At 43.3% G+C, this 24,159-nt stretch overlaps 1 protein-coding gene across 1 annotated transcript in view; it reads left to right on the top strand.

Moving 5' to 3' along the window:
* Nucleotides 1-24,159, top strand: part of inppl1a (inositol polyphosphate phosphatase-like 1a) — a 235,795-nt gene that overhangs the window by 148,362 nt on the left and 63,274 nt on the right. Inside the window, exons 10-14 of the mRNA XM_087988454.1 lie at nt 1,197-1,303; nt 3,691-3,793; nt 5,394-5,590; nt 10,135-10,252; nt 16,228-16,324. Coding sequence (XP_087844580.1) covers nt 1,197-1,303; nt 3,691-3,793; nt 5,394-5,590; nt 10,135-10,252; nt 16,228-16,324 — 622 coding nt within the window. The remainder of the gene's footprint in view (nt 1-1,196; nt 1,304-3,690; nt 3,794-5,393; nt 5,591-10,134; nt 10,253-16,227; nt 16,325-24,159) is intronic.

Here is a 24,159-nt window from a genome sequence, read left to right as displayed (position 1 = left end):
TGTGTGCAGTTCTGGTCCCCACACAATAGGAAGGATGTAATTGAACTGGAGAGGGTGCAGAGGAGATTCACCAGGATGCTGCCTGGGGTGGTGCAGTTTAGCAATGAAGAGAGGTTGGATAAGCTCAGGTTGTTTTCTTGAGAGCAGTGAGGACTGAGGAGACCTGATTGAGGTGTGGAAGATTGAGTGGCACGGACAGGGTGAACAGAAAGCACCTGTTCCCTTTAGTTGGAGGGCTAGTAATGAGGGGCCATAATTTTAAAGTGAAAGTTAGGAGGTTTAGAGGGAATTTGAGCAAAAATGTGTTTTCGCCCAGAAGGTGGTAGGAGTCTGGAATGTGATACGTGGGGAGGTAGTTGAGGCGGGAAACCTCACAATCTTTAAATAGTACTTGGATGAGCACTTGAAATGTCACCATTTTTCAGGCCAAGTGTGAAGAAAGAGGGACTAGATTGTGAAGTGCTTGGCGGTGCAAACTTGATGGACTGAAAGACCTTTTCTATGCTGTATAATTCTATTTTTGTTATATTAACAGTCACCTATCATCTGAACAGATCATTGACTTGAAATATTAACTCTTTCTTTCCACTGATTCTGCCTGAACTGCTGTGTCTCCCAAGATGTCATTCTCATTTCAGATTTCCAGCTTCTCCAGTATTTTTGTTGTTTTTAGGTTAAGGCCATTATTAATTTGCTTGCATTTGATTTCTGTCAGTGGCCCAGTATCAGAATCACTGCACTACTGTCCCACTCACCCAGCAAAGCTGAGGCTATTTCTCACATTCTGCTTGTAATATCCTCGCTCTGTGCAAATGAGAAAATAGATTAGATCAAGTCTTTCTTACAGATACATGTTTTAAGAATCCCCAGGAAGAATAGTAGAGGACTATCAATTTTGAAAAAGTCATAATGGATTCAGTGCTAACTTTGTTCCTCCCCTCACTCCTGCAAAACCAGCTGAGTTTCTCTCACGCTGCTGTCTTTATCATATGAGGCTATCATTTTTCATCAACAGCTTGCAATATCATTGACGTACTTGTCTGTCTTGGGTTTGATGTCAGGATTTTGAAACTTCAGCCTTCCTGGTTCTAGCGTTTTGTACTTGGGCTCTGGAGGCTTGGACCTGGTCAAATGCGCATCAATGAAGCAAATATTTTAGAGGTCATTAGTGAATTCTTGTTTCCTTTCCTCATCAGTTCGGCAGTTGATAAAATCACAGCGCGTCCACAGCAAACTGGGAATAGTATTCGAGAAAGAGAAGGATAAAACACAGAGAAAGGATTTCATCTTCGAAACTACAAGGGTGAGTTATCCACCTACTACAAGAGTCCCACTGGCTATTTACTCTCGGGTCAAAACCTTGAGATTCAGTGGCAAGCAAATTACCACCTGAAACCTCAAAGCCCATCCACTATATTCATGGCACAAGTCAAAAATGTGATGGAATACTCTCCACTTGCCTAGGTGAGTGCAGCCCCAACAAAACTCGAGACGTTTGATACCACCCAGGGCAAAGCAGCAGGCTTGGTTAACACCTCATCCATCAACTTCCACATTCACTCCTCCTACCACTAACAGACAATCACAACAATATGTTTCATTTACAGGATGTACTAAAGTAGTCATTGAGGTTCCTTGGATGGCACCCTCCAAACCCTCAATAATGGCACATAGAAAGATAAGGATAACAGATACGTGGGAAGACCACCACCCACAAGCTCCCTGCCTGCCCCTCCCAAAAAAAACTGCACATCAACCTGATTTAACACCAATCCTGGCACTCCTGTGACAGCATTGTGACTGAACCGACACCAATCCTGGCACTCCCTCTGTAAAAGCACTGACCGAATCGACACCAATCCTGGCACTCTCTCTGTGGCAGCCCTGTGACCGAACTGACAAAAATCCTGGCACTGAGACAACACCAATCCTGACACTCCCTCTGTGCCAGCCGTGTGGCCAAACCGACACTAATCCTGGCGCTGTCTCTGTGACAGCCCTGTGACTGAACCAACACCAATCCTGGCACTCCCTCTGTGACAGCCCTGTGTCCGAACCGACACTAATCCTGGCGCTGTCTCTGTGACAGCCCTGTGACTGAATCAACACCAATCCTGGCACTCCCTCCTGTGACAGCACTGTGGCTGTAACAACACCTCAAGACTGCAGGAGTCAAAGTAGAAGAATCAATCTAGCCTTCGAGGACCTTTTCGGATGTGGAATAGTCAGTGATGCCCACGTGCCACAAATAAATTAGTAACGTAAATTCACATTCGGATGTAGGTTCAAGGGCAAGTTGCTGTTATGAAATTAGATTTATGCAGTGCCTTTAATAAAACAAGACATACCGGCAGGAGGAGATCAGAAATATTGGAACAGGTGACCAACAGCTTGGCCAAAGAAAGATTTTAAGAAATTTATTCAAGGAGGAGACAAACGTTAAGAGACAGAATTCCAGAACTGATGACCTCAGGTATTGATCGCTCTGGTCACCAAAGGTGGAACAGCTATGGTAAATGACATTTTTGTAACACAAATCAATACAGTATAGAAAAAATAAAATCCAGGGCACACCATGGAATTGAGATCACAAAGTGTCTGTTTGTTGCGTTCCTGTCATACTTTTCTGAGAAGGTCAGAGTCATTTGCTCAAGTAATTGCAGAAAGAGATATTGTTTTGAGATTTTCTTCAGACATTCCTCTCTCTTCTTTACAAGCTGTAAAATTAAAGGAATTGTGAACTCATTTTCAGCCATGTCGCTTTGTGATGAGGATTAATCTATTTGTCAAACAATAGTTAGTTCGAGATTTTTAAGAAAAGACATGTTTCTGGCGGGGCATGTATTTGTTGCCCACCTCTAAGATCTGTTGGAAAGGTGGAAAGCGGTTATCTTGAACTACTGCAGTATTTGTGGTGAAGATGCTCCCACTGCTGCTCGGGAGAGATTTCTGAGATTTCAGCCTATCGAGGACCATGGCACAGCCGAAAGATTTCCAAGTCGGGACACTTTGTGACATTGACGATTATTGTATCAAGAGTGTGGTGCTGGAAAAGCACAGCAGGTCAGTCAACATCTGAGGAGCAGGAAAATCGACGTTTTGGGCAAAAGCCCTTCATCAGGATCCTTCCTGACTAAGTGCTTTTGACCGAAACATTGATTTTCCTGCTCCTCAGATGCTGCTGACCTGCTGTGCTTTTCCAGCACCACACTCTTCACTCTAAACTCCAGCATCTGCAGTACTCACTTTCGACTGATTATTGTATCAAACGAATATAGCAAGAAATTCTTAAAGAGTAGACTTCTGGGTTAGGCTACATCTAAGTGAAGGTACAAAGCTTATTTTAAGAGGCACAAGGCTGTTTATGATACATGCAAGCTTTAACTTAAAAGAAAGGTTTGAAATTTGTACCAATCAGCTTCAAGAAGCAATTTTGAGTGCACTCTACAATTTAGTGCATATCTGATCATCTTAGTTTTGCTGTTAGTCACTTAACGTGTGTCTGTAGTCCCAATCAGAGTTTGTTCACACTGACGTTTCTAGAGTTCAGTTTGATAAAATGTAGCATTTACTGTTTGTTGAACCAAGCTGAAACAAGTGAGTTAAAGTTATGATTCATAAATCTTCACAAAGATTTTTTGAAAACTGCCAACCTTTAAAACTTTGTTTCTTTCGCTTTTCATCTTTCAGAAACGAGAGGCATTTTGCCAACTCTTACAACTTATGAAGAACAAACATTCCAAGCAGGATGAGCCAGACATGATCTCTATCTTCATTGGCACTTGGAACATGGGTAAAAATCCTACCAGATATCATGTTTCTCACAGATTAGTTTCCCATTTCTCATTTAACTGTGATTGCTTGACTCAGATTTCCTTCCTCCAAAAATCAATGCTGTAGTAGAATCATACAGCACAGGAAAAGGCCATTTCACTGTAGTTTGTTTGCCAGTTCTTTGAAAGTACAATCAAATTAGTTGCAATCTATACTTTTCTCCTCAAATCTGAAAATATTTTCTTTATTCAATTGCTTCTGAAAGTTACTGTTGACTCTCTCTCTGTCTTCCTCGCTCTGCCTCCTGTTGTGGACCAGACCACATCTGCTCAAAATAGAGTCTAGACTTTTTGCTGAATATAACTTTTTCTTATTTTAAAGGTAATTCTAAGGTGTTGCGTTCCAGATGCAATTCAATTGGTCAAACTACTCAACGTTAAGCTAACCACGCTTATTTTTACACTACACTAAAGATCCAAACAAAACAAAATCAAGAATTGGCTTAACTATAGCTCTTTTGACATGCTTACCAAATTAATTAATTAACTACTACTAATGAACTGTTCCAATATAGTAATATCCCATAAACACACCCTTGGAAATGGCAAACTCAGTAAAACAGATTGTCTGTCAGCCAATTCTTCAGTCCAGGAGGAAAAACATAAAGAGAAAGCTCAGTATAGCAAGGAGGGATGTTCTGCAGCTTCCAAACCCAGCTACAAGACCCCGGCAACTGCTACTGAAAAGCTAAACATTGTGGCTCGAAGAGAACTTGACCTCACTCATTCGAACTGCTATTATTCCAACACAAGAAAAACCCCAAGGCTTCACAAGCTGTTTTCTTTACTGGAATAAAATAGACAGCTCGACATCTCTTGACTTCAAACCTCTCTTCAAAAACAAGGACAAAATAAGCCTCTTAAATCATATCATGCCTCACTCTGCCTTGCTGTTATTTCCATTTATGCACTCTGTGCCACTAACCCTTTGCACAAATGATTCGGTAACCCTTTGCACAAAGGGTTGGTGCAACAGCAAATACTTTAGATTTTGGTATTTTTCTCGTCTATTGTTTTAACATCATTTTAAGACTGTACACATACTATTAATGTAAAACATCTCTCCGAACAATGAAGTAGATGTAAATAATACCGTTGACTACTCCCCTGCACTTGCCTGCTCCTCGGCCCATTTATTAGTTTGACCAGAAAGGTCTGGAAGAGTCAGGTTCTGTTCCTGGACAATTCTTCTGAGTTACTCTGAGCATAGCAGCACGTCAAGGATCTGCAGCTCGCCTCAGTTTCTCTTTTGCTAAGGGAGGGTTGTAGAAAAATAAGTTACGAGTCCGGTTTTGACATATATCAGCTGTTCCTTCATTACTGGGTCAGAAGTCATGCATCCTGTTTCCTCATGACGCGGTGGGAGCACCTTTAGCCACACACAATAAACAGTTCGGGCAGGCGGTTCACTACTACACCATATGGTAATTAGGGATGGGCAATAAATACTGGATTTGGCAACTGATTGCTTATTCTGTTTATTTAAAAATGTGCTTGTGTTCAAGTGCAATTTCAAACCACCTTTCTCTCTCTCTCAAATAAAAAAATTAACACGGATAGGAAGTGCACCCCCTCCAAAAATCTTGGCTTCCTGGCTGATATCCAAGGGACTTGGGAAAACTCTGGATGAAACAACAGTCACCATTCCACATGACATCTACGTTATCGGAACTCAGGAAAACTCTGTCGCAGACAAGGAGTGGGTGGACTTTGTACGGGCCAGTTTGAAAGACTGCACTGATTTGGACTTTAAACCGGTAAGACATATTGAGAGTTTGTTCACCTTGTCCTTGTGGGTGAAGGCTGCTGAAATGTCCAAGCTGTTGCACTGGGATGTGGGTGGGCTAAGGATCATAATCTTTCCTCTAAATCTTTCTCCACCCCACCAATAAGTATTTTCAGATTGGCTCATGTTGCTTTGGTTGTCTGCCTCCATTTCTGCTGCTAATGACCTCTGCCTCTCATCTACATACTCTAAGGCCCATCTGTGAATCCTGAAAGTCAGCATTCTCCCAGCCCACACTCCTTTCATGTCAAGTTGGTCAAATCTAATCCAACCCTGCTTCCCCGTATTTTCCCAGCCTATAGCCATACAATAAGACCATAAGACATAGGAGCGGAAGTAAGGCCATTCGGCCCATTGAGTCCACTCCGCCATTCAATCATCGCTGATGAGCATTTCAACTCCACTTACCCGCATTCTCTCCGTAGCCCTTAATTCCTTGTGACATCAAGAATTTATCAATCTCTGCCTTGAAGACATTTAGCATCCCGGCCTCCACTGCACTCTGCAGCAATGAATTCCACAGGCCCACCACTCTCTGGCTGAAGAAATGTCTCCGCATTTCTGTTCTGAATTTACCCCCTCTAATTCTAAGGCTGTCTCCACGGGTCCTAGTCTCCTCGCCTAATGGAAACAATTTCCTAGCGTCCACCCTCTCCAAGCCATGTGTTATCTTGTAAGTTTCTATTAGATCTCCCCTTAATCTTCTAAACTCCAATGAATACAATGCCAGGATCCTCAGCCGTTCCTCATATGTTAGACCTACCATTCCATGGATCATCCGTGTGAATCTCCGCTGGACACGCTCCAGTGCCAGTAACCTCCTTCCTGAGGTTTGGGGACCAAAACTGGACACAGTACTCCAAATGGGGCCTAACCAGAGCTTTATAAAGTCTCAGTAGCACAACGGTGCTTTTATATTCCAACTCTCTTGAGATAAATGACAACATTGCATTTGCTTTCTTAATCACGGACTCAACCTGCATGTTTACCTTTAGAGAATCCTCAACTAGCACTCCCAAATCCCTTTGTATTTTGGCTTTACGAATTTTCTCACCGTTTAGAAAGTAGTCCATGCTTGTATTCTTTTTTCCAAAGTGCAAGACCTCGTATTTGCTCACATTGAATTCCATCAGCCATTTCCTGGACCACTCTTCCAAACTGTCGAGATCCTTCTGCAGCCTCCCCACTTCCTCAGTACTACCTGCTTGTCCACCTAACTTTGTATCGTCGGCAAACTTCGCTAGAATGCCCCCAGTCCCTTCGTCCAGATCATTAATATATAATGTGAACAGCTGCAGCCCCAACACTGAACCCTGCGGGACACCGCTTGTCACCGGCTGCCATTCCGAAAAATAATCTTTTATCCCAACTCTCTGCCTTCTGTCAGACAGCCAATCCTCAATCAATACCAGTAGCTCACCTCGAACACCATGGGCCCTCACCTTGCTCAGCAGCCTCCCGTGAGGGACCTTATCAAAGGCCTTTTGGAAGTCTAGGTAGACCACATCCACTGGGTTTCCCTGGTCGAACCTACTTGTCACCTCTTCAAAGAATTCCAACAGGTTTGTCAGGCACGACCTCCCCTTACTAAATCTATGTTGACTTGTTCTAATCCGACCCTGCTCTTCCAAGAATTTAGAAACCTCATCCTTAATGTTGGATTCTAGAATTTTACCAACAACCGAGGTTAGGCTAATTGGCCTATAATTTTCCATCTTTTGTCTTGATCCTTTCTTGAACAACGGGGTTACAATAGCAATCTTCCAATCATCCGGGACTTTCCCTGACTCCAGTGACTTTTGAAAGCTCTCAGCCAACGCCTCCGCTATTTCCTCAGCCACCTCCCTCAGAACTCTAGGATGTAGCCCATTGGGGCCAGGAGATTTGTCAATTTTAAGACCTTTTAGCTTTTCTAGCACTTTCTCTTTTGTAATGGCAACCATACTCAACTCAGCCCCCTGACTCCCTTTAATTGTTGGGATCTTACTCCTGTCTTCCACTGTGAAGACTGACGCAAAGTACTTATTAAGTTCTCCTGCTATTTCCTTATCTTCTATCACTAGGCTTCCAGCATCAGTTTGGAGTGGCCCAATGTCTACTTTTGCCTGTCGTTTGTTTCTTATGTATTGAAAGAAACTTTTACTATCATTTCTAATATTACTGGCTAGCCTACCTTCATATTTGATGCTCTCCTTCCTTATTTCTCTCTTTATCCTCTGTTTGTTTTCGTAGCCTTCCCAATCTTCTGATTTCCCAGTGCTCTTGGCCACTTTATAGGATCTCTCTTTTTCTTTGATAGATTTCCTGACTTCCTTTGTCAGCCGTGGCTGTCTAATCCCTTCCCGGATAATCTTTCTTTTCTTGGGGATGAACCTCTGTACAGTGTCCTCAATTATACCCACAAACTCCTGCCATTTTTGCTCTACTGTCTTCCCTGCTAGGCTCTACTTCCAGTCTATTTTTGTCAGTTCCTCTCTCATGCCCTCATAATTACCTTTATTTAACTGTAACACCATTACATCTGATTTTGCCTTCTCTCTTTCAAACTGCAGACTGAACTCTACCATATTATGATCGCTGCTTCCTAAGTGTTCCCTTCCTTTAAGATTTTTTATAAAGTCTGGTTCATTACATAGCACTAGGTCCAGAATAGCCTGCTCCCGTGTGGGCTCCATGACAAGCTATTCCAAAAAGCCATCCTGTAAGCATTCCATGAATCCTCTTTCTTTGGATCCACTGGCAACATTATTTACCCAGTCCACCTGCATATTGAAGTCTCCCATGATCACCGTGACCTTGCCTTCTCTATTTCCCGGTACATGTTGTGCCTCTGGTCCTGACCACTGTTAGGAGGTCTGTACATAACTCCCACTATGGTTTTTTTGCCTTTGTGGTTCCTCAATTCCACCCACACAGACTCCACATCATCCGACGCTATGTCATTCAGTGCCATAGATTTAATTTTGTTTTTAACTAACAAGGCAACCCCGCCCCCTCTGCCCACCTCCCTGTCTTTTCGATAAGTTGAAAACCCTTGGATGTTTAACTGCCAGTCCTGACCCCCCTGTAACCACGTCTCTGTGATGCCTACCACATCATAATCATTTATGATGATCTGCTTTGTTACGAATGCTACGAACATTCAGGTAAAGTGCCTTAATGCTAACTTTCTTATCTTTCTTATCATTAGAGATATACTAGCCTGAAAACAGTTGATCTTGTCTGATCTTGGAAGCTAAGCAGACTCAGGCCTGGTTATTCTTGGCTGGGAGACCGCATGGGAATACCTGGTGGTTGGTTCAATGGTTAGGACGGCTGCCTTACACTGCCGGTTTCCTCCCACAGTCCAAAGATGTGCAGGTTAGGATGGATTGGCAAGCTGAATTGCCCATAGTGTCCAGGGATGTACAGACCAAGTGGATTAGCCATGGCAAATGCAGCGTTATGGGGTAGGATAGGGGTTGGGTCTGGGTCTGGGTGCATTGATCTTTGGAGGGTTGGTGTGAACTCAATGGGTTGAATGGCCAGCTTGCACAATCTAAAGGATTCTATGTTTCTGCCTCTCCCACTGGAATAGTGTTGGTTTGAAAATGGTGGATAGGAAGAGAAAAATTGGAAAGAGGAGATGAAGTGCAAGGGTAGGGAGCAGCATGGATGGTGGGGAAGGAAAGTAAGTCCAGGAACAGAACAAATATAAGTATGCATTTAGAATCTGTAATTATTATATTAACAAGCCAACAGTTTGGGAGGATGAGCACTTCAGTCCTTAATCTCTGTACAGTTAGTTGATTGTACTTCTGATAGGCTGAGAAAAATCACTTTGAGTCTCCAGATTCTCCTCTTGAAAGTACAATAACTTGCATTTACAAAGCTCCTTTAATATAATGAGCCATTCCAAGATACTTCACAGCATTGCTTATCGTTGACAGAACGATCAGGACTAGTGAGGTGTTAATGAACATTTAACTTAGCAGAGAGAAGTCAAGAGCCTTAGAAAGGAAATTATAGAGCTGGGAGCTAGGCAGTTGAAGGCATGTCGGTCCTATCACTACTGGAGCAGTTAAAATTGGGGATGCATTAAAGGTTAGAATTGGAACAATACAGATTTCTTGACAATAGAGATCGAAGATATGCAGAGGGTTGAGGGCATTGGAGTGATTTGGAAATTGGATGAAAATTGAGTACAGTGAGTGAATGTACTGTAGCAGATGGAGTTATTTACTACAGGAAAGGGAGCATGTCACTCTTCTCAGCTTATATGTGGCTCCAGTCCTACATTGCCGCGACCAGTGATCCTAGTAGGCTTAGCCACTAGGAACAGTCAGAGGCTATTCAGCCCCCCCGACCTTACACATGCGTTTTGGCTAGATCGTGGCGGATTTTGTAGCTCCGTGGCACAGCCTCTGAGTGTTCTGTGCTTCTTGATTCACAAAGTCAAAATCTACATTGAAATGCACAGTACCCATATCAAGAATCATTTCTGTTTCTGGAGTAAATATGCTCATTTGTTCGCAGATTGCAATGCAGACACTTTGGAACATTAAAATTGTAGTCCTGGTTAAGCCGGAACATGAGAACCGGATCAGCCACATCAGTACCTCAAGTGTGAAAACTGGAATAGCCAATACATTGGGTAGGTAACAAAGTAACACCCACAGCTCAGCTTTATAATTATTGATCGTTCTCAACTTGAATTCATCAAGCAGCCTGAACGTAGTAACTCTGTCTTGAGGTGCTTCACAGCAATGCTTTTGAGCACAAGGAGATATTGAACCACATAAGATGAGGTTAGAAGGAACATCCCAAAGTGTGGTATAGGGAAAGAATTCCATTGTTTAGGACCCCAAATTGTTGAAGACTGGAACAATGAAAATTGCTAAGAGAAAAGTCCTCTGGATGCTGGAAATGTGAAATAAGAACAAGTATTGGAGAAATTCAGCAGGTCTGGCAGTAGCCGTGGAGATAAACAGTTAATGTTTTGAGTCCAATGATGACTTATGGACTTTTGGATGTAGGTTTGCTCACTGAGCTGGAAGGCTCATTCCCAGACGTTTCGTTACCCTACTAGGTAACATCTTCAGTGGGCCTCAGGCGAAGCAATGCGGAAAATTTCTGCTTTCTATTTATATGTTTGGGTTTCTTTGGGTTGGTGGTGTCATTTCCTGTAGTGATGTTATTTCTGGTGGTGAAGTCACTTCCGGTTCCTTTTCTCAGTGGGTGGTAGATGGGGTCTAACTCGATGTGTTTGTTGATAGAGTTCTGGTTGGAATGCCATGCCTCTAGAAATTCTCATGTCTGCCTTTGTTTGGCTTGTCCTAGGATGGATGTGTTGTCCCAGTCGAAGTGGTGTCCTTCCTCATCCGTATGTGAGGATACTAGTGAGGATAGTAGCCACAAAAAGACATGACCCCCCCCCTGCTTTTCAATAGTATCCTCACATACGGATGAGGAAGGACACCATTTCGACTGGGACAACACATCTATCCTAGGACAAGCCAAACAGAGAGAGACACACGATAATTCCTAGAGGCATGGCATTCCAACCGGAACTCTTACCTGGGCTGAGAAGTGGCAGATGGAGTTTAATTCAGATAAATGCGAGGTGCTGCATTTTGGGAAAGCAAATCTTAGCAGGACTTGTACATTTAATGGTTAGGTCCTAGGGAGTGTTGCTGAACAGAGAGATCTTGGAGTGTAGGTTCATAGCTCCTTGAAAGTGGAGTCGCAGGTAAATAGGATAATGAAGAAGGCATTTGGTATGCTTTCTTTTATTAGTCAGAGTAGTGAGTACAGGAGTTGGGAGGTCATGTTGCAGCTGTACAGGACATTGGTTAGGCCACTGTTGGAATATTGCGTACAATTCCAATCTCCTTCCTATCAGAAGGATGTTGTGAAACTTGAAAGGGTTCAGAAAAGATTTACAAGGATGTTGCCAGGGTTGCAGGATCTGAGCTACAGGGAGAGGCTGAACAGGCTGGGGCTGTTTTCCTTGGAGTATCGGAGGTTGAGGGGTGACCTTATAGAGATTTACAAAATTATGAGGGGCATGGATAGGATAAACAAGCCAAGTCTTTTCCCTGGTGTCGGGGAGTCCAGAACTAGAGGGCATAGGTTTAGAGTGAGAGGGGAAAGATATAAAAGAGACCTAAGGGGCAACGTTTTCACACGGAGGGTGGTACGTGTATGGAATGAGCTGCCAGCGGAAGTGGTGGAGGCTTGTACAATTGCAACATGTAAGAGGCATTTGGATGGGTATATGAATAGGAAGGATATGGGCCGGGTGCTGGCAGGTGGGACTAGATTGGGTTGGGATACTTGGTCGGATGGACCGGTTGGACTGAAGGGTCTGTTTCCATGCTGTACATCTCCATGACATCGAGTTAGACCCCATCTACCACCCCCTGAGAAAAGGAATCGGAAGTGACTTCACCACAGGAAATGACATCACCACCCCAAAGAAACCCAAACATATAAATAGAAAGCAGCAATTTTCAGCATTGCTTCGCCTGAGGCCCACTGAGATGTTACCTCGTAGGGTAACGAGACGTCTGGAAATGAACCTTCCAGCGCAGCGAGCAAACCTACATCCAAAACCTCAACCTGAGCTACAAATCTTCTCAAAACTCGCTCTGACTTATGAACTCCAGAATGAAAACTCGGGTTGTTCAAGAATCCAGATTTGGAGGTGTGCAGAGATCTTGTTGAGCAAGTAGAGGATGCAGATCAAGGGAAATGGTTGTTATTTTTGAATATTCTGAGAGTTCTGCCTTGTGAGAATGCTGTGGCTTTAAATGGTGTGGTTTTGTTAAAGTTTCTTTTAGAGTTTGTGGGACTGATGCTGAGCAGCCTGTGAAGCTATGGATTTTCTTTTGAAGTTGGAACGATAGAAGCAGCCTGTGTAGGTGTGGTCAAATGCCCACCCTTGGAAGCAGGGAATTTAGCTTTGTAGTTTTCTCAGCAGCAGTTGCTGTTGAGGTCTTGAAGAGCTGGAAGCTATTTTTTGTCCCTGTCTCGGTTACAGCCAAAAGTTGGGGGTTGTTTGCCTGCTTTGAGAGTTGTGTGAGAGATAATCTGTTTTCTCAATTTGCCTTTTTTGTCAAAGGGGTGTTTGAGGGATGTTACTATTTTGGTACAGTTAATTAATAATGGGTACAGTATCGATTATTCAGTTGTTTTCCAGTTAAGTTGTTCCAAGTTCTTTCTTTCTTTCTTGTTGTGCTTTAACTATAATGTTCAAATAAATTGTGTTTTGCTTCATGTTGAGTAATTGGACCAATTGAATTGCATCTGGAACATAGCACCTGACATTTACTTTTAAAATGAGAAAAAGTTGAGGTCTAGACTACCTTAACATATTTTGAGAAGGTCTGATCTAGTCCATAACAAACAGTCCTGGCAGATTAGAGGGTGGCAAATGTAACCCTTCTCTTTAGGAAAGAAAAGAGGGGAAAAAACAGGAATTACTGATCAGTTAGTCAGCACTCCGGAAAATGCTGGAATCTGTTATAAAGGATGTGATCACAGCACACACAGAAATAACCAATGCGATTAGACTGATTCCACATGAATTTGAGAAAGAGAAGTGATGTTTGACAAACCTCCTAGAGCTTTGTTTTAAGGACTTTAGTAGTAAAATAGATGAGGGAGGTCTATCTAATGGATGTAGTGTAATGGATTTTCAGATAGCTTTTGTAGAAGTCCCTTGTAAGTGGTTAGTGTGCAAAATAAAAACATATGTGATTGTTGATAATGTCCTAGCATATCAAGAATTGGTAAACAGACAGGAAACCAAGTCTAAATAGATGGATCATCTTTGGCGTGGGTGGAAGGCAGTGACATGTAATGTTCTGCAGGGATCAGTGATTTGGGTAAGAGAATAGTGTAATTTTTCCAACTTTGTTGACAACACATAACGAGGTGAGATTGTGAGCATAGAGTCACAGATGTACTGCACAGAAACGGACCCTTTGGTCCAACTCGTCCATGCCGACCAGATATCCCAACCCACTTGCCAGGACCCGGCCCATATCCCTCCAAACCCTTCCTATTCATATACCCATCCAGATGCCTTTTAAATGTTGCAATTGTACTAGCCTCCACGACTTCTGGCAGACCATTCCATACACACTCACCACCCTCTGCGTGAAAAATTGTCCCATAGGTCTCTTTTATATCATTCCTCTCTCACCCTAAACCTATGCCCTCTAGTTACGTTAAAAAAAACTTTCAAGTTAATTCAAACATGTTGAATAAAGTGACAAATGCATGATAGATGAAGTTTAAAGTGGATTGGAGAGAACTTGTCCAACTTTGTAGAAAACACAATGGCAGACTGTTAGTTAAATTACAGCAAATCGGCAAAAGTTCATGTATAAACGAACCTGGATGTCCTTATATACTGGTGACTGAAAGCAAATATGCAGATGCAGCAAGCACTTATGAATCTAATAGTATGTCAAACCATAAAGCAGACATCAGCCATGATCTCATTGAATGGCCAATCTGATACTTTACCCTTGATTCCCTTACTGATTAAAAATCTGTTTGTCAGCCTTGGATATATTTGACAACCCTGTCTTGACAGCCCTCTGCAATAAATAATTGCAAAGATTCATCGTCCTCGAAAATAAACTCCTTCCCTGTCTTAATCACAGAATGATGGGTCACCTATTTATGTTCTCTTGGTCCTAGACTCTCCCACAAGGGGAGAGTCATCTACCCTGTCAAGCCCTGGAAAAATATTTCAATGAGAGAGTTTCTCTCTTCTAAGGTCCGGTAAGTACAACCCAACCTACTCAACCTATCATCATGGGAAAATCCCTCCATACCCAGGATCAACCCAGTAAACCTTTTCTGGACTGCCTCCGGTGCCAGTGTATGTTTCCTTTGATAAGTCTTTGGAACTCCTTGCCCCAGAGAGCTGTGCGGACAGAATCCTTGTATGTATTTATTTAAGGCTGAGATAAATTCTTGATCAGTAGGGGATTCAAGGGTTATGAGGAAAGGACAGGAAAGTGGATGTGAGGAATATCAGATGAGCTGTGATCCTAGTGAGGGGCTGAATGGCCGACTCCTGTTTCTATGTCTTACTGCCTTAATAAGGGGCTCAAAACTGATAAGTGTTCCATCAGTAGTCTGCCCCCGTGTTGTGTATAGTCTTAGTATGACCTCTCTACGTTAATAGTCCATTGTAATAAAATCCAACATTCCATTTGTCTTTCCTATTCCTTGCTGAATTTGTATGCTGTCTTTCTGAGACTTATGCATGAGGACCCCAAAATCTCTCTATAGCTTTCTGTAGTCTTCTCCATTTAAATAATATTCAGTTCCTCTATTCTTGCTGCCAAAGTATGTAAGCTCAGGTTTTCGCACATATTCCATCTGCCCAGTTATTGCCCACTCGCTTAACCTTGTTAGCTTCATTGTAAGAGAATTTCAGTAAAACAGCAAGGAAGTATATAAAGGGTCTTAGTTAGACCACACCTGGAGTGTGCAGTTTCGATCTCCTCTAACATAGAAGGAGTGCAGCAAAGGTTTGCCAGACTGATTCATTGCAAGGCTGGTTCATCGTATGAGGAGAGTTTGAGCTAACTAGGCCTATATTAACCATGGCTTAGCAGTTTGTGAGGCGAATCATTCAAATATATAAAATGCTGATAGGGCTGGGCAGACTGGATGCAAGGATTATGTTAGCTTTGGTTTGGGTGTTCAAAACAAGGCTTTTTTTCATTCACTCATGGTATGTCAGCTTCATTGGCTGGTCAAATTTATTACCTGTCCCCAGTCCCCTTTGAGAAGGGGAACTGCCTCCTTAAACTGCCTCCTATTGATTTGGGATTTTTTTGTTTTTGAAGGGTCTTCTGTCTCTGTACACCATAGGCATGGCCTTTGGTCTTCCAGTTCCTGATTACTGCTCTTGTTCCATTTTGTCATTGGACAAAGTTAAAAATCACACAACACCAGGTTATAGTCCAACAGGTTTATTTGGAAGCTAGTGGAAGTTGTTTAATTTTTAACTTTGTACGCCCCAGTCTAACACCGGCGTCTCCAAATCATTTGTTGCTAGAGGCTGACATTTCACCTGCTCTCTTCCTCTGGGGTCTCTTCTCAGAACTGCTCAATCTCTCTTCTCACTTTTCTCCTTGAAAGTCTTGTCTATCATGTTCCTTACCCCTTCTCCTTATCCTACACAAAATCACTTTGGTTTCTGCTCAGAATTCACCTCTTCTTCCTACTCCCCAACATCATGTCATTCCTTTAATTCTTATTTCTCTCACATCCCTGATTTCCAGCACTTCATAATTTGGCGTCTGTGACTTCAGCTGTCTGGTCCCTAAACTCTGAAATTCCATACTGGAAGCTCACACCATCTCTACCTTTTTTTGTGTGTGTGGTGCTCTTTCTAATCTCCTCTTTAACCCAACTTTTGATCACTTGCCCTGATATCTCTTTGTGTGGCCAACTTTTAGACTTCATCTGATTATATTCCTGTGAAGCTCCTTAGGGCAGTTTATAATATTAAAGCGACATGTTCTTTCACATGAAACATCAAGTGAGTATCTTGAGCAAATGTTATTTGCTTAAAGTATTTCTTTTTTTAAACCACAGGCAATAAAGGAGCTGTTGGTGTTTCGTTTATGTTTAATGGAACGTCATTTGGATTTGTTAACTGTCACTTAACGTCTGGTAATGAGAAAACTGCAAGGTAAGTGTAGTTTAAAAATTTGCATAACGAGGAACAACTTGGGACAGTAGTGTTTTCAGTCACTACATATAGGGCCATCCTCAGCACCGAGGGAAGTTTCTGTGTGGTCACATGATGCTCTTGTAATACAGATATTTTTGTCTCCCTACCCTCTCCAACAAGAGCAACATAGAGGATGGAGATTTCTTCGAACTGTGCTTACTGTGTCAGTAATGCTCAGAGCCTGGAGGAAGACCTTTCATAGATATTACTCCAGCCAGCAAGAAAATATGATGGGCATTTATCAACTGCTAATAAAGAAAAGTACTGCAGATGCTGGAAATTTGAAATAAAAACAAAGCTGCTGGAGAAACACCAGGTCGGCGGCATCTGTGGAGAGACACCATAACTTTTCAAATCCAACAATATTATTCCGAACACAGACGGCACGGTGGCTCAGTGGTTAGCACTGCTGCCTCACAGCACCAGGGTCCCAGGTTTGATTCCAGCCTCGGGTGATTGTCTGTGTGGTGTTTGCACATTCTCCCCGTATCTGCGTGAGTTTCCTCCGGGCACTCTGGTTTCCTCCCACAGTCCAAAAGATGTGCAGGTCAGGTGAATTGGCCATGCTAAATTGCCCATCAGTCAAAGAGAAAGGGGTCTGGGTGGTTTACTCTTCGGAGGGTCGGTGGGGACTGGTTGGGCCAAAGGGCCTGTTTCCACACAGGTAATCTTTAAAAAAAAGCAGTTTGTGGGCTGTTAAACCGCATGTTCTGTTTTTCTTTCAGCTTGAGGCGCCTGCATTAAAACTTTACAGTCACACGATATCTAGGCCAATGATTCAGTACAGTACCAAGGAAATACTTTTGGGTGAGGCATTGAACTGAGTTCACATCAGTGTATAATATCCTGTGGCACTGTTCAGAGCCTTGACCCCATGTTATCTTGCAACAAATATTTCTAAAGCAGATTAGCAGGTCAATTATCACAGTTTTAGGGGATTATTATGTTTCCTTGCATTATAATGGTGATTACGTCACAAATAGTTTATTGTCTGAAGTACTCAACAACATCTTGAGAATATGGGCAGTATTGTGGAAATGAGTCTTTTCTACATAATAGGCACTGATGCTCTTAACTGAATGCACATGTATTGAATTGTACACGGCAGTATCCAAAAATATATAAATAAATTTGAAAATAAAATGCAGTGCTCTGTTATCTAGAATTGTCTTAGTTAAAGTTACCTTGTGGAGACTCGCATCACAAACTCCTGGGACTGTACAGATGCAGGAAAGCTGAAAATGTGTTGCTGGAAAAGCGCAGCAGGTCAGGCAGCATCCAGGGAACAGGAGAATCGACGTTTCTAGGCGGAACCGCTAGGAACCCTCCAACCACAAGGGATGAACTCGGATTTCACCAGTTTCCTCATTTCCCCACCTCCCACCTTGTCTCAGTCTAATCCATCGAATTCAGCACCGCCTTCCTAACCTGCAATCTTCTTCCCGACCTCTCCGCCCCCACCCCAGTCTGACCTATCACCCTCACCTTGACCTCTTTCCACCTATCACATTTCCGACGCCCCTCCCCCAAGTCCCTCCTCCCTACCTTTTATCTTAGCCTGCTGGACAAACTTTCCTCATTCCTGAAAAAGGGCTTATGCCCGAAACGTCAATTCTCCTGTTCCCTGGATGCTGCCTGACCTGCGCTTTTCCAGCAACACATTTTCAGCTCTGATCTCCAGCATCTACAGACCTCACTTTCTCCTCAAAGATGCAGGAAAGCCATGAGGAAACGGTGAAAATCTGCTGGCCTGAAGGTCAGGTTGAAACAGTGTGGCTTCATGACCCCCTTGGTCCAGTATACTACTGGCAAAGATCCAGGCTATTGAAAACAGAATAAATGAACTTGAATCTAGACTGACTTACCAGAGGGAACTGAGTGACTGTTGTGTGCTCTACTTCATGGAGACCTGGCTCACCCCTGCTATTCTTGATTGCGCCCTACAAGCTGACGGGTTCTCCATACATGGCATGAACCATATAACATCCTCTGGCAAAGCAATGGGCGATATGGTATACTTCCTGATCAGCACTTCCTGGTGTTCGGACGTAGCAACCCTGGCAAGCCATTGCTCCCCGGACCTAGAATACCTGACAGTAAAGTGCCATCCCTACAACCTATCGCGAGATTTCACCTTCGGCATCCTAACAGCAGTATACATACTACCCCATGTGGAGAATGCCCTAGATGTGATTTATATTGCCACAAACACTTGAAACAAATTACCCGAAGCCCTATTCATTGTGGCCAGCGACTTCAACCAGGCCAACCTCAAGAGAGAGCTGCCAAAATACGACCTACGCATCTCCAGCCCCACCAGAGGATCAAACATCCTGGACCACTGCTACACAACCATCAAAGACACCTACTGCTCCTTTTCCCCGCCCACACTTCAGAAAATCAGATCATGATGCTGTGTTCCTCCTCCCAGCTTACAAGCAGAAGCTTAACAGGAGGATCCTTCACAAAAGGAAGTACCATGCTGGTCCGAGGCTGTGGAAGACCGTTTCAGGGACTGCTTGGAATCGGTGGACTGGACTGTGTTCAAGTACTCAACAGAAAATCTAGACGAGCATGCCACTGCTGTCACAGACGACTTTAGCAAATGCATGGGGGACTACATATGAAAGAAGTCAATCGGGGAGTGTTCCCCAATCGTAAACCTTAGATGAACCAGGAAATCCATTCCCTACTGAAGACCAGATGGGTGGCTTTCAAGTTGGATGACCCAGACCAGTACAGGAAATCCAGATAAGACCTCCGCATCAGACATGTCAAGAGACAGTACCAAACCAAGTTAGAGACCCAAACCAACCAGACAAGACTCGTGTTGCCTGTGGTAAGGCCTAAACAGCATTACAGGATACAAAATGAAGCAGAGCAAGATAGTGGGCAAAGATGTGCTCAATACTTTCTATGCTTAATTTGAGCAAAATGCTAGCGGTGCAGTGATACCTGTCCTGACAGCCCCAGCTGCACCTACTCCCTTGGTCACTGCTACAAACATCAGATCGGTCATCCTGGGAGTCAACCCAAGGGAAGTAAAGGGCCCTGACTGTGTTCCTAGCCGAGCACTCAGATCCAGTGTGGATCAGCTGGCAGAGGTATTCACCTACATCTTCAACCTCCCTCTCCTACCAGCTGAAGTCCCCACCTTCTTCAAGAAGACCACCATCATCCTGGTACCTATGAAAGCACATGCAACGTGCCTTGATGACTATCACCCAGTGACTCTGACCTCAATAATTATGTAATGCTTCGAGAGGCTGATCATGGCCCACATCGACTCCACTCTCCCAGCAGCCTGCCTCGATCCCTTACAATTTGCCTACTGATGTAACAGGTCCATAGTGGATGCATTATCCCTGCCCCTGCTATCATGCCTGGAACATCTAGACAGTGAGGACAACTATGTCAGACTCCTGCTCATTGGCTACAACTCCACCTTCAAAATCATTATCCATTCCCGACTGATGTCAAAACTCCATGGTCTTGGCTCTGCACGCTGCAACTGGATCCTCCGCTTTCTGATCCACAGACTGCAATCAGTGAAGACAGGTAACTGCAACTCCTCCACAATAACACTCAACACTGGAACCCTCCACCCCCCCCCCCCCCCCCCCCAAAAAGGGTGTGTCCTCAGCCCCCTACTGTACTCCTTATTACATGGATAACTGTGTTGCCAAATTCCAAACTAATGCCATCTCCGAGTTCGTTGATGACACCACTATAATGTGACTGGTATTTAACAATGATGAGTCAAAATACTTGGCTTGGTGACGTGGTGCAATAAGAACCACCTCTCTCTCAATGAAGGCAAAACTAAAGAACTGATCGTTGACTTCAGAATGGAGGAAGGAGAACGTGCCCCCATCTACATCTGAGGTTTATAGGTTGGAGTGCATCCTCAAAGCAATGATAACTGACAACCTGTCCTGGACCTCCCATGTCGATGCAATAGTCAAGAAAGCACAACAACGCCTCTTCTCCCTCAGGCGGCACAGGAAATTCAGCATGTCCGTATGGACCCTCACCAACATCTACAGATGCACCATTGAGAGCATACTGTCTGGGTGCATAACGGCCTGGTACGGCAACTGCTGTGCCACAGACTGTAAGAAACTACAGAAGGTGAAGTGCGTAGCCCAGACCATCATGGGAGCCAACTTTCCATACGTGGACTCAGTCTACACCTCTCATTGCCTTGGAAAGGCTGCCAACATCATCAAAGACTTATCACACTCTGATAATCTCCGACAACCTCTTCGGTCTGGCAGAACACCAGCAGGTTCAGGAACAGCTTCTTCCCGATTATTCGACTGATGAATCGACTCTTTAGCTTCAAGTAATGCTGATCTTGCTAACGTTGCTCTCACCAAAGACACACCCTGTGCAATATAATTGTATACCTCTGTCTAAATCTTTTTGATCTGTACATCCTTGTTTGCTATGATCTGCTTGTATTGCTTGTAAACAAAACTTTTCACTGTACCTCAGTACACATGACAATACATCAATTAATCAAAATGGCAATTTGAGGCACAAAATTTTATGCCCAACTCTTGAATTTTGGCTGTTTCATTGGCACAGACTAACCATAATATGCATGTTCTGCAAACAGTTACGGATGTGGCTAAGAATATCGTAATTATCCATGTAATCCATTTCTGTGACACTGATTCAGAGATAGAGATTGACCAGGACACCAGGGAGAACTCTCCCGCTGTATCTCAAAAGTGATGGGACTTCAATTTAATATCTCAACCAGAAGATGACAACTCTGTCGAGTGCACCTCCCAATACTGCACTGGAGTGTTGGCCACAGTTCTTGTGCTATAGCTTTGGAGTTGGACTTGAAGCTGCAAATTAGTTCAATTCTGAGGCAAGGATGTTACCAACTGAGCCACAGCTGACGAATTGCCCCCATTATTGTTCAGAACTCTACACGCACTGAAATATTTTCAAAGCAAGTCCAGGTAGATTAAAGGGCATTTTGTCAGAACATCCCACACAAACAACAGTTAATCTGGCATTGACTGTTTACTAAAGGGAAATATATATGGCAGAATATGAGAAGAACCCTCTATTCTTTTATTTTATATTGGAATCTTCACCTTCTATCAGTCAAGGCGAGCAAGTTCTTGGTTTTGTGCATTATGTAGCAAGTATCATAGTGCAGCATTTCCTCAGGCGAAATGTATCCTTCTGTGGAGCACAGCTGCAACCAAGTGAAGCAAATTGACTTGACCATTCTACATCACTTAGAACAGGGGTTGGCACGGTGGCTAAGTGGCTAGCACTGCTGCCTCACAGCACCAGGGACCCAGGTTCAATTCCAGTCTTGAGCAACTGTCTGTGTAGAGTTTGCACATTCTCCCTGTGTCTGCGTGGGTTTCCTCTGTGTGCTCTGGCTTGCTCCCATAGTCCAAAGATGTGCAGGTTAAATGGATTAGCTATGCTAAATTGCCATAGTGTCCAGAGATGTGCAGGTTAGGTGGATTGGCAATGCAAAATGCAGGCTTACAGGGAAAAGATAGGGGGTTGGGTCTAGGTAGCATGATTTTCGGAGGGTCGATGTGGACTTTTGGGCTGAATGGCCTGTTTCCACACTAAGGATTCAATGAGAAAACAATGGGGTGAATGTGGAATAGTTCTAAAAGCATAAAGCTGAGTGTACAGGATATGTGCTGGAAATGTGTTGCTGGAAAAGCGCAGCAGGTCAGGCAGCATCCAGGGAACAGGAGAATCGACGTTTCAGGCATAAGCCCTTCTTCAGGATATGTACATAATTGCAATTGGCAAATGCAGGATAAACAAATATGACTGTTAATTATATAGAACATTCAGAGGAGAAACAGACCATGCAGCCCAACTTGTGCTGTGGGTTGATGCTCCACTTGTGCCTTCTCCATTGTTGTAATCTTCCTTCTCCTCCTCCCTTGCGTATGTGGCTGGCTATCCTTTAAATGTAACTGTGCTATTGTGCTGTTGAAAATTTCACATTCTCACCACCCTTTGTGTAAAGACGTTTCTCATGAATTTCCTGTTAGATTTGTTGGGCGATATCTTATATTGATGACCTTTAGTCATCCTCTTGCTCATAAGAGAAAACATTCTCTTGGTGTGCATTTTATCATAACCCTTTCGTAATTTAGAAGATCTTTATTTGGTTACCCATTAGCCCAATTTCTGGTGTTTATTTTAAAGAAACATTTAGAAATATATGACTTGGGTGAATGATGTACTCTGCCTGTAGCAAATCAGTTTGTGAAAGTTCTCTATTTTCTCATAATTCCTACATAGCCTTTAAATGTTATAGCAGACATTTTCTAATTGCTGGATTCTGTTCTTTGTCTGGATTGGACTGACCAGAATTCTGTGAAGACAATATGACCACAGTGGATGATGGGGACCCAGTAGATGTGGTGTATTTAGATTTCCAAAAAGCATTCTAAAATGTGCCACACAAAAGGCTGCTGTATAAGATAAAGATGCACAGCATTCCGGGTAATCTATTAGAATGGTTAGAGGATTGGTTGACTAACAGGAATCAGAGTGGAGATAAATGAGTGCTATTCTGGTTGGCAATCAGTGACTAGTGGTGTGCCTCAAGGATCAGCGTTGGGACTGCAATTACTCCCAACTTACATCGATGATTTGGAGTTGGGGACCGCATGTAGTGTATCAAAGTTTGCGGATGAGACTAAGATGAGTGGCAGAGCAAAGTGTGCAGAGGACTGTGAAACTTTGCAAAGGGACATAGTTTAAGTGAGTGGCAGATCGAATACAATGTTAATAAATGTGAAGTAATTCATGTTGGTAGGAGTAACGGGAAAAAGGATTCTTATTTGAATGGTGAGAAATTGCAGCACGCTGCTGTGCAGAGGGATCTGGGTGTTTTTGTGTATGAATCACAGAAGTTGGTCTGCAGATGCAACAGGTAATTAAAATGGCAAATGGAATTTTGTCTTCCATTGCGAAAGGGATTGAGTTTAAAAGCAGAGAGGTTATGTTGCAGCTGTATAGGGTGCTGGTGAGGCCACACCGGGAGTACTGTGTGCAGTTTTGATCGCCTTACTTGAGAAAGGATGTACTGGCACTGGAGGGGGTGCAGAGGAGGTTCACTCGGTTGATTCTGAGTTGAGGGGATTGGTTTATGAGGAGAGGCTGAGTAGATTGGGATTATATTCTTTGAAATTTAGTAGAATGAGGGAGGACCTTATAGAGACATATAAAATCAGGAAGGGAATAGATAGAAGTAGAGAGGATGTTTCCACTGGCAGGTGAAACTAGGACACGAGGGCATAGCCTCAAAATTAGGGGGAGCAGATTTAGGACCGAATTGAGAAGGAACTTCTTCACCCAGAGAGTTGTGAATCTGTTGAATTCCCTGCCCAGTGAAGTGGTTGAGGATTCCTGAGTAAATGTTTTTAAAGCTAAGGTGGATAATTTTTTGAACGATAAAGGAATTAATGGTAATGGTGAGAGTGCAGGTAAGTGGAGCTGAGGCCATGAAAAGATCAGCCATGATCTTGTTGAATGGCAGAGCAGGCGTGAAGGGCCGAATGGGCTGCTACTCTTATTTCTTATGTAAAGGTAAAATGAAGGGAGGTACAGGTACCACCCACCAGAGCCAAGCAGAAATAATAAGTGAAAGCCTTGGGAACACAGACTTCTAAAAACAGACAAAACCTACAGAAAGAAAGGAAGAAGGGATCACTGGGTTAAATGTAGGAATGTACTGAAATACGCTGAAGAGATGGTGTGAGGGGCAGAGGGACCTTGAAGCAAAA

This window comes from Chiloscyllium plagiosum, unplaced genomic scaffold (genome assembly GCF_037043375.1).
Source record: "Chiloscyllium plagiosum isolate Xiang-an unplaced genomic scaffold, Cpla_swu_hap1 HiC_scaffold_6, whole genome shotgun sequence".
NCBI classification, from domain to species: Eukaryota; Metazoa; Chordata; class Chondrichthyes; order Orectolobiformes; family Hemiscylliidae; genus Chiloscyllium; species Chiloscyllium plagiosum.
The sequence above is the reverse complement of the archived record's forward strand: the minus strand, read 5'-3'. Positions and strand labels throughout refer to the sequence as shown.